We start from the raw sequence: 14,866 nt of genomic DNA, 5'->3' as shown, positions 1-14,866 counted from the left end.
TTCAGGATGCACAGAGTTGCCCCTCCAGGCACTTCTACCCTCGTGCACCCCGGGATCTCTGTTTTCCTCTGGTCCACCTCATCCCGCTCGTAATCGCGTGTTGCACCTCTTTCTTTTTGCTGCTTTTCTTTCGTTTTTATTTCATCCTTAGAACTTTGGATTGCGTCGACATTCCACGTGCACTTCGAGTGTTCATGCACAGGCAGCAACCAACGCCCCGGTCCACCCGCCGCTTCCCAGCAGCCACCTCGTCCAACTCTTTCAGCCTCCTTTTTGGTCATTTACTTCCCCTTTGTAAACAACCTGCTTACTGGGCTGCTCCTTGCATTTGGGGCTCTGGGCATAGCATGGACTTCCTGCTGTGGACTGGGGGGCGGTTCAGTTCTCTTTTCTCCTCCTTCACATGAACCACCCATCCCAGCCACCCCCGCCTCCACCCGCCTTCTGTGGCCATTGAGCAGTTTTGGTTAAATCAATATTCAGTGTTTCCTTTCTTACAATTCCGGAAGCACTTTTCACCGCAAGTCAAGGATCAGCTACGATTATGATTCTTTTACTTTTTGTTACTATATTTTGTTTCATCTGAAATTGTTACCCAGGGCTCCCCGCACCCCGCCACATTGGCTTATATTCTGCGTACTTACTCACTTAATGCAGGATTCCCCTCTATTTCTGTACACCTTTTTTGAGAATTTTGAAGGCATTAAATATTTGATCAATTTTATCTTCTTGCAAAACACCTCTCCAATAAACTTCTCGCCTGCTTCAGCCTGAGTTGGTTGCTGTCTGGACCCACTGCCACTCTCAGCTGGACCAGACCAGCAGCACCAGCAGCAGCCCCTGGGAGCTTGTTAGAAATGCTAATTCCTGGGTCCCACCCCAGACTCTCTGATGAGAATTTTTGCAAGTGGGGTTGGCAAGCTGTGTTTAAGGAGCCTTTCCAGTGCTGTTTTTGTTCTTTAGCTTCAAGAAGCAGCTGCCCCTAGGCTCTTGCTCTCACCAGTGGGACTTCTCAGGGCTGATCACACTGGAAACTTTGTCACCTCCCCAAAGTTGCATACTCTTTCAGGGACCCCCCACTGTCTTTCTGGGTTCATTTCCTCATTTGGGTGGAGCACAGCCTCCAGGATCTTCCTGAGAAAGATGGGGGGAAGGGTTTTTGAGAACTTCCGTGTCTGAAATTACCTACACTCTCCTCTCTTTATTCTTGACTTGGTGAGAGTAGTTAGGTCATGGAATTCCAGGCTGGAAATAATTTTCCCCCAGAATTTTGAAGGCATTTTCCCCATCATCTCCCAACTGCCATGGTTGAGGGGGAGAAATAGGATTTTGTTCTGATCCCTGATAACTGTTTTGTTCCCCCGGGGAATCTGGAAGCATCTCTTCTTTGTTCCCAGCACATAGGAATCACACAGGGTGGGGGTTGGTGGCACTTGGATGCCCTCCTTGGGATGTGCATTCCGGAGGACTTTCCAGGGGACAGACTCACACTCCCTTGAGTTCCTTCACGATTCTTTACCTTTTAAATATTCTGTTGCATCTTTTGGGAACTCGTCTCATGTTCTGGTTGAATTGGACTGCCAATTGCCTTCCTTCTCTCCTGTTTTCCGTCTCTGTCTTTTTAGGCCGTTTGTGGAAGGCTTCTCTCAACAACACTTGTGTTGAGATTTTCACATTTCTCAGTTCTGAGTGTCCTTTTCTGTCCTCAGAACATCCTAGGTTCAATCTGCCCTATACTTATTTTGTGGGTGTGACATATTCTCTTGGCTCTCTGAGGATGTTACAGTTGTTTGTTTGTTTGTTTTAATAAACAACTTCTCCTTACACAGTGTCTGTTTCCATTTTGCTTTTTCCTTTTGTTCCTTTGGGGTTTTCTCTTTCATGTTAGAGTCTGTCCTCAAGTGGCTGATGAGCCTTGGCTTCCTGGTTACTTTTAACTGGGAAACAAAATAATGATGCTTCTCTATGGAGAGGATGAGTTTTATGCCTGGATATCTCTACTGTAGGATGATCTGGTTGGGTCCTTTCCTATAGAACCCTTGTAATGGTTGGCTATAACTCAACAAATAATCCCTAAATCCTTGGCTTCATCATCTGCCCCTCTCCACCATACCCAGACTGATGCAGCCACAAGGCCTTCCCTGGGCAGGCTGTGCACGCTCCTGCCACAGGGCCTTTGCACTTGCTGTGCCCTCTCCTGGAAAGCTTGTCCCTGACATATCTGAATGGCTGGCTCTCTCACTTCCTTCACATTTCTTCTCAAATACCACCTTACTCAAGAGATCTTCCCCTCCATTCTCCTATCTTCCATCATTTTTTCTCTCTAGCATTTACCACTGCTGATTTACTACTTATTTATTTACATCTCTCTTCTATCACTGAATGTAAACTCCACGAAGTCAGGATTTTTGTTTATTTTGTCCATTACTCATTCCTAGTGACTAGAATAAGCCTTCATGCTTAATATTGCTTCGCAACAGTTGCTAACTAACTTCTTCAGTGTAAAGATTATATCCATGAGCAACCATAAGAGGGACTTGATCTGGGGTCTCTGGCATAACGGGATTTCAAAAACAGTTGATCATTATGATCGACGGAATCATGGCAGACAGAGAATTAACAAACACTGAATCATTGCTCTCAGGGGAAACACAGGGCTAGGTTTCTGCAAGACTCCAGCTACAATGTCTTCATTAACGGGCCAGTATGTAACCTTGTGTGATGTGTGTTTCTGTATAAAGACACCCTATTGAATACATATTGTTATTGTGTTAACAGCGAACATGCAGCCAATGGCACAAAATAGCTCATGCCTGAATGAAGCTTCTCCAGCACACATTTTCTCCATGACTCATACACCAGCCTTCTTGCCCTTAGAAACACCATACAGCACTTAATGTAACATGTACGGGTCATTCTTTTTTTTTTTTTTTTTTTAAGATTTTATTTATTTATTTGACAGACAGAGATCACAAGTAGGCAGAGAGGCAGGCTGAAAGAGAGAGAGGAAGAAGCAGGCTCCCTGCCCAGCAGAGAGCCCGATGTGGGACTCGATCCCAGGACCCTGGGATCATGACCTGAGCCGAAGGCAGCGGCTTAACCTACTGAGCCACACAGGCGCCCCCGTACGGGTCATTCTTAAACAACCACATCAGCAACGGGAAGCACAGACATGTGGGAGAAGAATGGCTTTCATGGAACATGAAAGGGACTCTAATCTGTGGCGGGAGAGCTGACCCAGGAAGGCAGGGCGTCACCTTCACTGGCTCTCTGCTGGACAAGGCACGGCAGGCAACTTGATTTTTCACCACACTGATTGTGCCCGGGGATGACCACAAGTGTGGATTTGGGGGTTACAGATAAATTTCAGCAAGTAAGCAAATTTACAAATATAGAATCTACCAATACCAAGGATCAACCGAGTTTCATTACACAAATGATTTTATAATTTAAGGGCACCTAAAATATTTTTTTGAAATCATCCAATGGCATTATGGAAAATAATAGCAAAATTAATGATTATGTGCCATATCGTGTATTCAGCTGTTATCCCAGGTTGCTCACAGGCTACCAAGGGCCCCCAGCCTAGAAGAACAGTGGAGTCACCTTTGATCCAAGTGTGACCTCCAGGTCCTGAGGACATCCTGATGTGGGGAACACTGGGGCTTCTCAGGAAGCTGATGCCTGGACAGTGTCAAAGGCTGTGTGGCTGAACCCTGGCGGGGTAGGAGGCGTGACACTACACACAGAGGGCCGGGCGGAGACACAGAGATGGGCACAGGTCGGAGGGGTGGGGGTTGATGGCTCGATTCCCAGGGGCACTAGGCTGACTGGCTTCAATGTGTTCTCCCTACCCCCCCACCTTTGGATTTTAGAAAGACGACGCTCAGAGTCTGCTCAAGAATTTAGAGTCAAATGTCCAAGACCCCTCGGAAACCGGCTCCCCATCAAGGAGGAGGAGGCGGGAAGCCCAGACGTCAAAAGAGGAGCCTGTGGATGTAAGCTGCGTGTTTAGGTTTATTTGCCGAGTCGAGTGTTGGGTGTTGTACACATCAGCGTACGGTCAGTGCAGATGCCATCCAGATGAGCCTCTGAAAGACTTCCTGTCCCAATTGGGCTTTGCTGTCATAGAATTTGCATGTGGCAAAATGCACAAATTTGAAGTTTACGGTTAGATAAGTATATACATCCTGGTAACCAGAGCCCCAATCTGGAATGCTCCATCACCCCCAGAAAGTTCTCCAGTGCCCCTTTCTGGTTTGCCCTCCCACATCTCCCTCACCCCCGCCCTGCCCCTTTCAGAAGGAGACATTGCTGTGATTCTACATCACCAGGATGGTTTTGCTGTTCTAGAATTTCACATCAGTGGGATCGTGTGCTTTCTTGCACTTGCCTTGCCTGAATGTCCTGCTTTCGAGACTTAATCATGTTGTTGCATGTGTCTATAATCTGTCCCATTTAATCACCCAGTCCACTGTGGGGATATAGTGTAGAGCAGGCTGTTTCCCATGTCTGGCTATTCTGATTAGGGCTTCTGTGAATGTATGTGTATAAGTTTTTTTCATGTCGCTTTATTTCTTTTAAGTGAATGTCAAGTAAATATCCAGGAGTGTGGGCTCTGGCCCTCTTGACAGACATGTTAAAGGTGGATTCTCCCTGGTCCTTCCTCGCTGGCCCCCACCCTGTCCACCTGAGCCTGCCCATAGGGCACCACTTTGTGTGTGAGCTCCCTGGAGAGAGAAAATGTTTCTGCCAAAGCAGTGCTATTTCTAGACACTTGCTGCTCCCCAGAAAGTACCATGGATCCTGATCATTTAGCCTCAAATGCCCAAAAGGAAATATAGATATTTAGGGAGATAGATATGTAGGTATATAGAGGTAGAGGGATCCTGAGAAAAAGGGAAATATTTTTTTTATTGTTGTTGGGTTTGGGTTTTGTTTTGTTTTTTAAACACTTACTGAGCACCAGACATTTTCCCATGTGTCACTTTTGAGTGAGGTGAACACTCGTGTGAATTACCTCCTGCACCTCATTCAGTAGCTCCAGGAGGTAGATTTTATTTCTGTCCCCTTCTTGAGGATTGTAGAGGCTAGCTTCCATTATGCAGCCCAGGGGAAGGACTGGCTGCCCTCACGGGGCTGGCATGAGGAGCCAGAGCCAGGGCTGGAGTGAGACCCTGGCGTGTAATTGCTCTGTGTCCAGCTCACGCTCCCTGCCTCCCTGTCCCCAAGTGCTTGTCTCTCCCCATGTGTCTGTATGTGTGTGTGTCAGGGTAGCTCTCTGGAGATCCCCGTGTCTCTCTCTCTCTCTCATGTCTCTCTCCACGTGCATCTCTTTGTTTCTGTGATCAGGTGGGTTCCTTATGTCTCTCTTTCCCTCATCTGTCTCCCTCTGTTCCTATCAGCCTGTCTCATCAAAACCCTGCTCACACCCATGAAAACACACAGGTACATAAAAATACACACACTGTGGTCATAACAGCATTCTTCGGCCAAAATGTGGAAACCCAAGGGTCCATCAGCTGACAAATGGCTCAACAAAATGTGTTCTATCCATAAATGCAATACCCTTGGGCCAGAAAATGGAAAGAAGTGCCGAAACAGGCCACAACATGAAGGAACCCTGAAAATAATCATGCTCACGAAAGAAGCCGGTCCCAGAAGACCACATATCACGAGATACCATTCATATGGAAATCTACAACAGACATTGACAGACAGAGGAAGTACGCTGGTGGGCGCTTGGGGAGGAGGTGAGAGAAGAGAGACAGAGGTGAGAGCTAAGTGGTGTGGGGTGTCTTTCTGAGGCCACTGTTACAAAACTGATTGTGGGGCTAGTTGCATGTATCTGTGAAGATACTGAAAATTACTAAAATTCATGCTTCACATGGTCGAATTGCAACTGTTGCATACAGTCCTGGTCATGCAGAGGGTGGCCTTGGACATGGTGAAACACACTGGCTCAGGGGATCCTGGTACCTGGATCCCAGGAACCCAGCCCTGTCTCCTGTTTGCTGTGTGATGCTAGGCAAGAGACATAACCTCTCTGAGCCTCTGGTTTCTTGGCTTCACGAGGACAGTCACAATGCTGGCCCGAGGGTCACCCATTGGTTGACTCTGTGAACTTTCCAACTACGAGATAAGTGTTCATCAGTGTTTCCAGGGAAGCCAAGTCCTTCTACCTCCCTGGAAGCCTCACTCATGTTTTTACCTAGTTATGTTTTACCTGTTAACCATTTAGCAACACCAGATGATCAAGCTAATCATTGCCAAAGGCCAAGTTAAATCTCTGCCTGTTCCAGTGACTGGCTTGCCAGAATGCCCTGCCTTCTGCAGACCGAGCTTGTCAGCAGATCTTGGCCAGGACCGATTCTGACAGGGTGAGCTGAGCTCTGACTGTGATGTCCCGGAATGCACGGAAAACCAAGGCACTTGTAGTTCTCGCCACTCCTTGCCTAAACTTTATTTTGATAAATACCTCACGTTAAATCAAAAGCAAACAGAAAATTCCAGAAGGCTCTTCCACATGCCACGGCACAGCCTTGGCTCTCTTCATCCTGTCCTTTTGCTCCAGAGGAGGGAGAGGGGATGGCTTGTTCGTGGACGCCTCTGGGCGCTCACTGAAAGGACGCCTCTACATTGGTGAGTAAAAGGGCTTTTCTTTTCCTACAATTAGGTTTTCACTAATTTTCTGAATAATTGCATTGCTTCCACCGAGGAAGTTTTACATGGTAGGCTCGCACTAAAACCAATTTTCTGTACAATTGTATTGCTACGGTTGAGAAGATTATCAGAATTTGGAAGGCATCTGAACTTAATAAGAAAAGCTGTGGGGAAGAAAAAAAAAAAAAAACTAAAAACAGCAGAAGTCTGTTCACTCCTGGATTGCGTGTGCCAAGCGCTTCCGGGTCCTTCATCCTGGCAAACACCATGGCCATCACAGTGCCAGTCCTTGGTCCTCTAGGGGCTTGTGGTCTGCAGGTGGATGGGCCGGAAGCACACAGGCATGGACTCCCCAGGCAGCTGCAGTAATCCGTCAGCTGACCTTGTGCTTCGATGTGCATCCCGGGCTCTGCTTCCAGACGTCCCAGGTGGACCCCAGCATCTCCACCTTGTGCTGCTAATTATGTTTTCTACATTTAGTGCAGTTTTTGCTTTCTCTGTGCCCTGGAGGGCAGGGACCGTGTCTTCCTTTCATTCTCCACCCCTTCCATGCTGGGCTTTCTCCTCACCTCTGTTTGCAAGAAGTTTAGGAAAGCACGGTGCCCTCTGCTTTCCTGAATTTGCTTGAGCAGGTGAGTCTCTGCTGGAAAGCGGCCCCGGTCGGCTGGCTTCCCAGGGGTCCTGTCTGTGCAGTCTTGAAGAACCCGAGCTCAGTTAGGCCCCACCTCTGTCTTCTGTACTCTCCTGTCCTGAAATTCTTAATCATATTTTAATCAGACACACCTCCCCCTTTTCATTTTGTATTAGGCCCCACAAATCATACAGCCTGGTCTGACATCAGCCTTTCTGATCTCATTGCCATCCTTTGCTTTTGAACACACATGGCTTCAAGCAGAGATTGGGGCTGGATGCTGGGGGCTGGGACAGGCTAGACTCTGCTCCCTCGGGTCACAAGGAAGCCAGGAAGGGGTTGAAGCTGGCAGTGATGGGGATTTCAGATTTAAAAGATCATCTGATGGCCATGGAGAGAATGCACTGGAAGGAGTTAACCTTGGAGACTCGCTCCATGAAATAGAGATGATGGAAATAGTACAGACGTCCCCAAGCTGGCTATTGTGTGATAATTAAATGAGCAAGAGGGCATAAAGAGTCCAGCATATAGTAGGCGCTCAGTGCATGGATGGGAGCCAGCCTGGAGTCTACTGTAGCCCTATGTTCATGGCTCCGGCCAGCGCAATGGGTGTGAATGACATTTAGGAGCTCGAGCTAGTGGGTTTTGTGGTTGATTTGACATGGCAGGTTGGGGTGTGGGAGTGACAAAGTATCTGGGATCTGCCTTGTGTTCCTGGAGCATGGTGAGGCCAGTCCAGGTGCTTCTCCACCCAACACCCACCCATTTAACTTCCTGTCTTTCATCCCCGTTCTTATTTGCATGATGTTGGAGGAGACAGAAAGGTGTCAGCTAAAGAGGAGGGACTCTGGAGCCAGGGAATCTGAGCTCAAATCCCAGTTCTGACATTTATTAGCTGTGTGACCTTGGGCTCACAGCTTAACTGCTCTGTGTCCCGTCTCCCAAGTGTGGAGACAGTAGCCTCCGTGGAAGGCTCAGAGCCCTCAGAAGTGGAAGAATGTGGCACATGTCGGTGGTCTGACCCATTCTTGTCGTCTAAGTCTGTTTTTGTGAAGCATAAAATACAGATGGAAATGACAAAGCCCAGCCCTCACCACGTGGCTCCCATCCCCAGCCAGTTCAAAAAGACATCGCGGGGACACCTGCTCCAGAGACTTCCCAGGGTCCACACCACAGGCTCAGGCAGTGCCGGTCAATGTCCACATCATGGGGAAGCAAGAAATCCTTCTGTGTGCCCCATGGGAGCGTGTCGCATTCCAAGCTGGCAACTGAAAATCAGTCATTTGTCACAAAGCTCTTTCTTCAGAAAGGGTGTAGGTAAGAAGTCTTGAAGTTGATGTGGGTGCAGTGCTCGCCCATCAGCCAGCTCAGAACTGGTAAGCAGAGATTTCTCATGGTCTGGAATGCCAGGCTCCTGACTGTCTGTTGCCAGCATCCCCTGCAGCTGATTCCCAAAACATTTATTCAGCACCCACCCAGCAAGGGGCAGGGGGCGGCCCTGGCAGGAAAGAGACCCAGAAAGGGTGTGGGGACATAGGGCAGCCATGAAGAAGTCTGTCCAGCTATGGTCAGAGAAGGCTCCCCGGAGAAGTGGCTCCTTCCCGTCTTTCCTTAGAGCCGCCCATTGCTTCAATTCTGTTCTGTTCCAGCTACTTTGCTGGGTGCTTTACCCACGTGGTCCTGGGGGCGGATATGGTACCTGTTTTCTGTCTTGGAAGACTGAGGCTCAGAGAAGTGAAAAGACTTACCCACCTGCTTTTCATTTAAGGATCCAATCCAGAGTCTTGAGTGAATATTGCCATGTGGATGTGTTTACCTCCGTGGCAACGCTAAAACTATTCTGTATTTCCTTTTTCCACTAAAAGATGTTTTGCAGTTTTAAGGAAAACTTAATTATTGTCAATATTTAAATACTTATTTTTTCCAAAGCTGAAGACTTAGAATTAAATAAGGCATGTTCTACATAACACCTATCTGTCCATCCATCCATTCATCCATCCACCTTTCCATCATCCTCCCATCCATCCATCCACCAATTTTTTTTTAAAGATTTTATTCATTTATTTGACAGACAGATCACAAGTAGGCAGAGAGGCAGGCAGAGAGAGAGAGAGGAGGAAGCAGGCTCCCTGCTGAGGAGAGAGCCCGATGCGGGGCTCGATCCCAGGACCCTGAGACCATGACCTGAGCCGAAAGCAGAGGCCCTAACCCACTGAGCCACCCAGGCGCCCCCATCCACCAATTTGTCCATCCATCCATCCATCTCTCTACCTATCTACCCATTCATCCATCCATCCATCTACTAGCTATCAACCTACCTAGCCATCCATTTTCCCATCTACCCATGTGTCCACCCATCATCTATCCATCCACTCATTTGTCCATCTGTCCAACCATCCGTCCACTTCTCCATCTACCTATCCACTTATCCATCCATCCATCCATCCATCCATCCATCCCTACACCCTTTCACCCTCCCACCTAGCAAGTGAGCACCTACTTGGATCTAAATGTGCCTGTTATGGTCCCTTCCTGAGGCCACTGTTACAAATGGGTTATGGCATTTTGGTAACTCTTAGTGGGTTATCTTTCCTTTTACATAAAGCACCCCATGCCATCTGTTCTTCCTTCCCAGGAATGTGAGCCGGCTTTCAACAGCAACATCACAGCATTTGCACTGAAGGCCAAAGTCATCTATCCCATCAATCAGAAGTTCCGGGTGAGGGTCCTCAGCTCTGCCTGAGAAATGCAATTACTCAGTAATTGCCAGAGATTGGGATGGGAGTTGGCAATGGAGTGAGTGATTTGGGGTCCTGTATGGGGGTTTTATGGCAAATCATTTTAATAGGGACAATTTTGAGACTTTGTGATGAAGGAAAACGTTAGGATGAATCCACTTTATGACAGCGTTGTCAGGGAAAGGGTGTAGCAAAGCGTCCCCAGGGACAGCAGGTGGCAGCACAGCTGGGCCATGTCCCACTGTTCTAGACTAACACAAACCCGGGCACAGACACAATTACCAGCACTGCTCCTCACTCACAGATCGACCACAGATGAACACATCCTGGGGGGCTAGCACAGTGCTAAGCATTTGTCACATGTTAGGCATTTCATGTAAGCTGAATCAGACTGTTATTGGCTCTTTATGCCTAAGGAAACTGAGGCACAGAGAGGCTAATGACCTGCCCGAGGTCACCTGGCTGTCTAAAGCCGGAATTCACACCTGTGGTCAGATGTTTTGCAGACAGCAGCAAAGCCCACAGTGTTTCCAGGTTTGCAAGGACATGAAGGACAGAGTCCCCGGTCCAGTACTTGAGGGAAATGCAGCTGGCTCTCCTGACCATAAAGAGGATGGGCTCTGGAGTCACACAGACTCCGTCCTAACTCCTGTCTCGACAATTTTCTGTGGGCTGTTTCCTGACTCTGCCTCCATTTCTTCATCTGGAAATGGGGGCGGTGGGCCGTCCTGCCTCCTCCCGTTGCTTGAGGGTCAAATGGGGTAATAGACATAGGGCTTAGCATGGCATGTGACAACCAAGTGTTCACTGTTTTTCAATGATTATGTGCTTTTGAAGACAGCCGGAGCCAGGCTCTGCAAAGTATTGCATCAAAGCAAGGACTTCACCTTGCATAACACAGACTTTCCCAAATTAAGCTTTCTGTGGAACCATTACTGATGGGGAGCAGTAACTGCAACTGTTCCCAGGAACACACATTGGGAACTGCTCCCCGCACTTAGCCATCTGGTGTGTAGTTGAAGGGACAAAACTCCCAGAGCAGGGGCATGATATATCGTCCACATCCCCAGCAGGCTGTCTCCTGGTGGGCACTGAGGTTTATCCAGTGGTCAGGATGGCATCATCCTCACCCTGGAGGCCCTCGCAGTCTGGGCTGAGCTTGTAGGATGATGGGTGAGCCCAGGCAAGACAGAAACGACCAGAGGCCTGTGGAACCCCGCATAGGCTGGGGAGGACAACCCTGGGTCTGGGTCTCTAGGGAAGTGGTGCTGCTGCCTAGCCAACAGTGAGTGAGGGAAATGCAGGGGGACCAGAATCTGGAAAGGCCCAGAAGTATGAAATGACAGGGGAGGTTTAGAGCTGGCAGCTGGCTTGGGACTGCTTGGGCAGGCACATCCTGGAGCAGCAGGACAGGCTGGACAGAGGTGGCAACCGACATCTGTTGAGCCCTCCAGCTGTGCCAGGCCCTAGTCTGTCACCTTGTGTGGTCAAGGTGACATGGTCAAGGCAGTGCATGGGGCTCGAGTTCCTTGATAAGCAGCTTTGGGCTCATTCAAGGGCAGTGGGGAGCCGCCTCAACGGACTGGGGACAGGAGGGTGACACCCAGGTCAGTGTAGGTGGGAGAGCTGGGTGGTCAGCAGGTTCGTGGACAGAGCACCCCCAGGGGTCTGAGCCAGTGGTGGGAGAGATAGGGGGCAGATGGACTGCTGTGGAGGAGGTCAGGGTTGGCAGTCAAGTGTGGGGTGCAGGTGGGCCACGGGGAACAGACCCAGACTTATAGCTAAGGGATAGGAGCCTGTTGTAGAGGGTCTGGCCTGCAGTGCTCAAGAGCCATGACATGGGTCCCTGGGGCCTGGGTGTGACCCTGGGGCAAAAGCTCTATGGTCTACTCCTCCCCACCCAGTCTGCCCCCACCGGGTCTTCCTGGGACTGGCGTCCTTTGCCACTGGTGGAATTACTGAAGCAAAGTCACACTAGGTCCCCAAGACTGACTGTGCTTTCTGTTCCTCCACCCCAGCCGCTGGCCGACGGGTCCTCCAACCCTTCTCTGCACGAAAACTTAAAGCAGGCTATCTTGCCAAACCAGCCAGTGGAGGCTTCCCCCTCCAGCAGCCTGGGGAGCCTGAGCCAGGCTGAAAAGGAGGACTGCAGCTCCTCGTCCAGCATCCACTCAACCACCAGCTATGACAGGTTCCTGAGCCGCACCTTTGTCCGGGCCAACAGCTTCCCTGAGGCCCTGATCTGTGAGAGGTAAGGAGAGGGAAGCTTGGGGAAGCCTACCAACGGACCCAGTCGCTGTCAGTATTTGGAATGGAGGCCCAGAGAGGTTAAGCAAGTCAACCACGCACACACAGCTATGCAGTGTCCGAGCTGGAGCTCCCCAGCTACTGTGTGGTGCTGACCAACGTGGGGGTTATAGAGCCAGACCTGAGCCCCTAGGAGAGACCCATTAGGGGATCTCACTGAATCACTGATGTGCTCTGAGCCCACCCTGACAGCAGCTAGGGGGGCACTGTGTTGTGCAGCTGAAACTGCCCACATACTTTGTGTCCACCCCGTGTCACTAACAAAGTAAACAGGCCTCCCTGCCGATGTGATGGTCATGCAGGCTAGGAGCTCAGAGCTCCCTGGTGGCCCTTAGGCAGAGGAACCAGCACTCGGCTTGTCAGGAGGTAGACAGAAGCTGCCTTTGATGCCAGTAAAAGCAGAAAGGCAAAGAGTTGGGAGGGTCGGGGGAACTGTGGCCGTTCAAAGTACATTTGCCCACGTAGGACAGATGGTCCAATATGCCTTGCCACTTACCTGCCCTGTGACCGTGTGACCGCTCCTTGACTCTCTCAGTCCGTTTTCCCATCTGTGAAATGGGCATGAGAACGTCTGCCTGCAGGGGCAGAGGTGGGGGACACATGACAGGCATTTCGATCGAGGAAGGGGTGTAATACCCTCTTTTCTCCCACTGACTCTTGCTGCCTCCTCTCCTTCATACCTCAGGCAGCTGCTTCCCTTCTGGTCACAGCTGAGTTTCAAATAGTCCCCTTGATTCCTTCGTGTAAACCTGGGACAGCTGTTAGGCATCCCTGAGTTGGGCAGCACTTAAAATCTGGAGTCAGGGTTCTTCAAGCCTTGTACAGAGCAGGGATCTGCTAACTCCCTGGAACCCCGACTCCCCATCCCAAACACTCTCGGTGGCTTTCTGTTTCTCTTTCCACTTTCCAGTGTGGATCTTGACCTGTGTATCTATAACCTTCACCTAAAAGATCTGCTGCATCTGGACAAGGCTCTGAGGCGGGAGAAGCACATGGTAGGTGCAGGGTGGGGCTGCTCTCCCTCTCCCTGCAGGCAGGGAGTCCTGTGTGCCCTCTGGGGATGGGTGCTGGGGACAGTGGCGCCACCGCGACAGGAAGGGACAGAAGCCATTTGTGCCTGCTGATGGGGCACATGCTCTCCTTTACTGGGAGCTGTGGGGCGGGGCAGACAGATGACAGCCTCCTCCCACGGGTCCCTTACTGGTGAGAACAGGTAAAAGGTGTTGGAAAAGGGCAGCATTTTTCATTTTTTAATTTAAATTCAATTTAATTAACATACAGTGGATTATTAGTTTCAGAGGTAGAGGTCAGTGACCCATCAGTTACATACACCCAGTGCTCATCACATCACGGGACTGCCTTAATGGCCATCCCCCAGTTACCCCATCCCCCCATCTGCCTCCCCTCCAGCAACCTTCAGTTTGTTCCCTAGAGTTAAGAGTCAATTATGGTTTGTCTCCATCTCTGTTTTCGTCTTATTTTATTTTCCCTTCCCTTCCCCTATGTTTATCTGTTTTGTTTCTTCAATTCTACATATGAGCAAGATCTTATGGTATTTGTCTTTCTCTGGTGGACTCCTTTCGCTTAGCATTAATATCCTCCAGTTCCGACCAGGTCAATATAAATGTAAGATTTCATCCTTTCTGATGACTGAGTAATATTCCATTGTATATATGGACCACATCTTCTTTATCCATTCCTCTGTTGATGGACATCAAGGCTCTTTCCATAGTTTGGCTATTGTGGACACTGCTGCTATAAATATTGGGGTGCACGTGCCCCTTAGAATTACTACCTTTGTATCTTTTGGGGTAAATACCCAGTAGTGTGATTGCTGGGTTGTAGGAAGGATAGCTCTATTTCTAACATCTTGAGCAACCTCCATACAGCCTTCCCGAGTGGCTGAACCAGCTTGCACTCTCACCAGCAATGTGAGAGGGATCCCCCTTTCTTCGCACCCTCGCCAGCATTTCTGAAGGAATGATAACAGTGACAACAATATGTAGGAGCGCTGACTTTGGTGACTGCTCACTATGTACTGGGCCCTGAGCATGTCAAACAGGCTGTTAGCTTTGAACCTCAGCACAGCCTAGAGGGGTGGGTGCCGTTATCATTCCACATGACAGACAAGAAATTACGGAGCCACAGACAGCAGCAGAACACGACTGGTCTCTGCTGGACGCACATAGGCTCTGAGTGAACCAACTCTGGGCCCACGGAGCAAGGAAGCCAGACAGACGTGTGCCACCTCCTACCCTGTAGCTGTGGAACCCCAGTGGGGCTGGCCAGGCCTCGAGGCCACAGAGCTACAAAAGAGGAGTTATTTCTCCTGGATTCTCGAATGAGGGATGTGACCTACAGCAGGGAGGCCTGTTGGAAAGAGAAAGGGAGAGGGGTCGACGGAGAGAGTGACAGAGACGCAAACAGACACGCCCATGGGGTGCCTTGTCATACACTGGAAAAATATAAACATCAAGTTGTAGACACAGTAGAAAGAAATTGGGGCCTGTGAGAGCAGAATGGGCCT

General features: G+C 49.5%; 1 protein-coding gene across 2 annotated transcripts in view; it reads left to right on the top strand.

The window, feature by feature from the left end:
* Positions 1-14,866, top strand: part of EVC (EvC ciliary complex subunit 1) — a 62,449-nt gene that overhangs the window by 2,846 nt on the left and 44,737 nt on the right. For both annotated transcript variants that reach the window (XM_059380635.1, XM_059380645.1), the window contains exons 2-5: positions 3,876-3,998; positions 9,930-10,013; positions 12,051-12,283; positions 13,250-13,334. In XM_059380635.1, coding sequence (XP_059236618.1) covers positions 3,876-3,998; positions 9,930-10,013; positions 12,051-12,283; positions 13,250-13,334 — 525 coding nt within the window. The remainder of the gene's footprint in view (positions 1-3,875; positions 3,999-9,929; positions 10,014-12,050; positions 12,284-13,249; positions 13,335-14,866) is intronic.

The sequence above is a fragment of the Mustela nigripes genome, chromosome 1, assembly GCF_022355385.1.
Source record: "Mustela nigripes isolate SB6536 chromosome 1, MUSNIG.SB6536, whole genome shotgun sequence".
In the NCBI taxonomy this organism is placed as follows: Eukaryota; Metazoa; Chordata; class Mammalia; order Carnivora; family Mustelidae; genus Mustela; species Mustela nigripes.
Note: the sequence above shows the minus strand (reverse complement) of the source record. Positions and strands in the feature narration are given on the sequence as shown.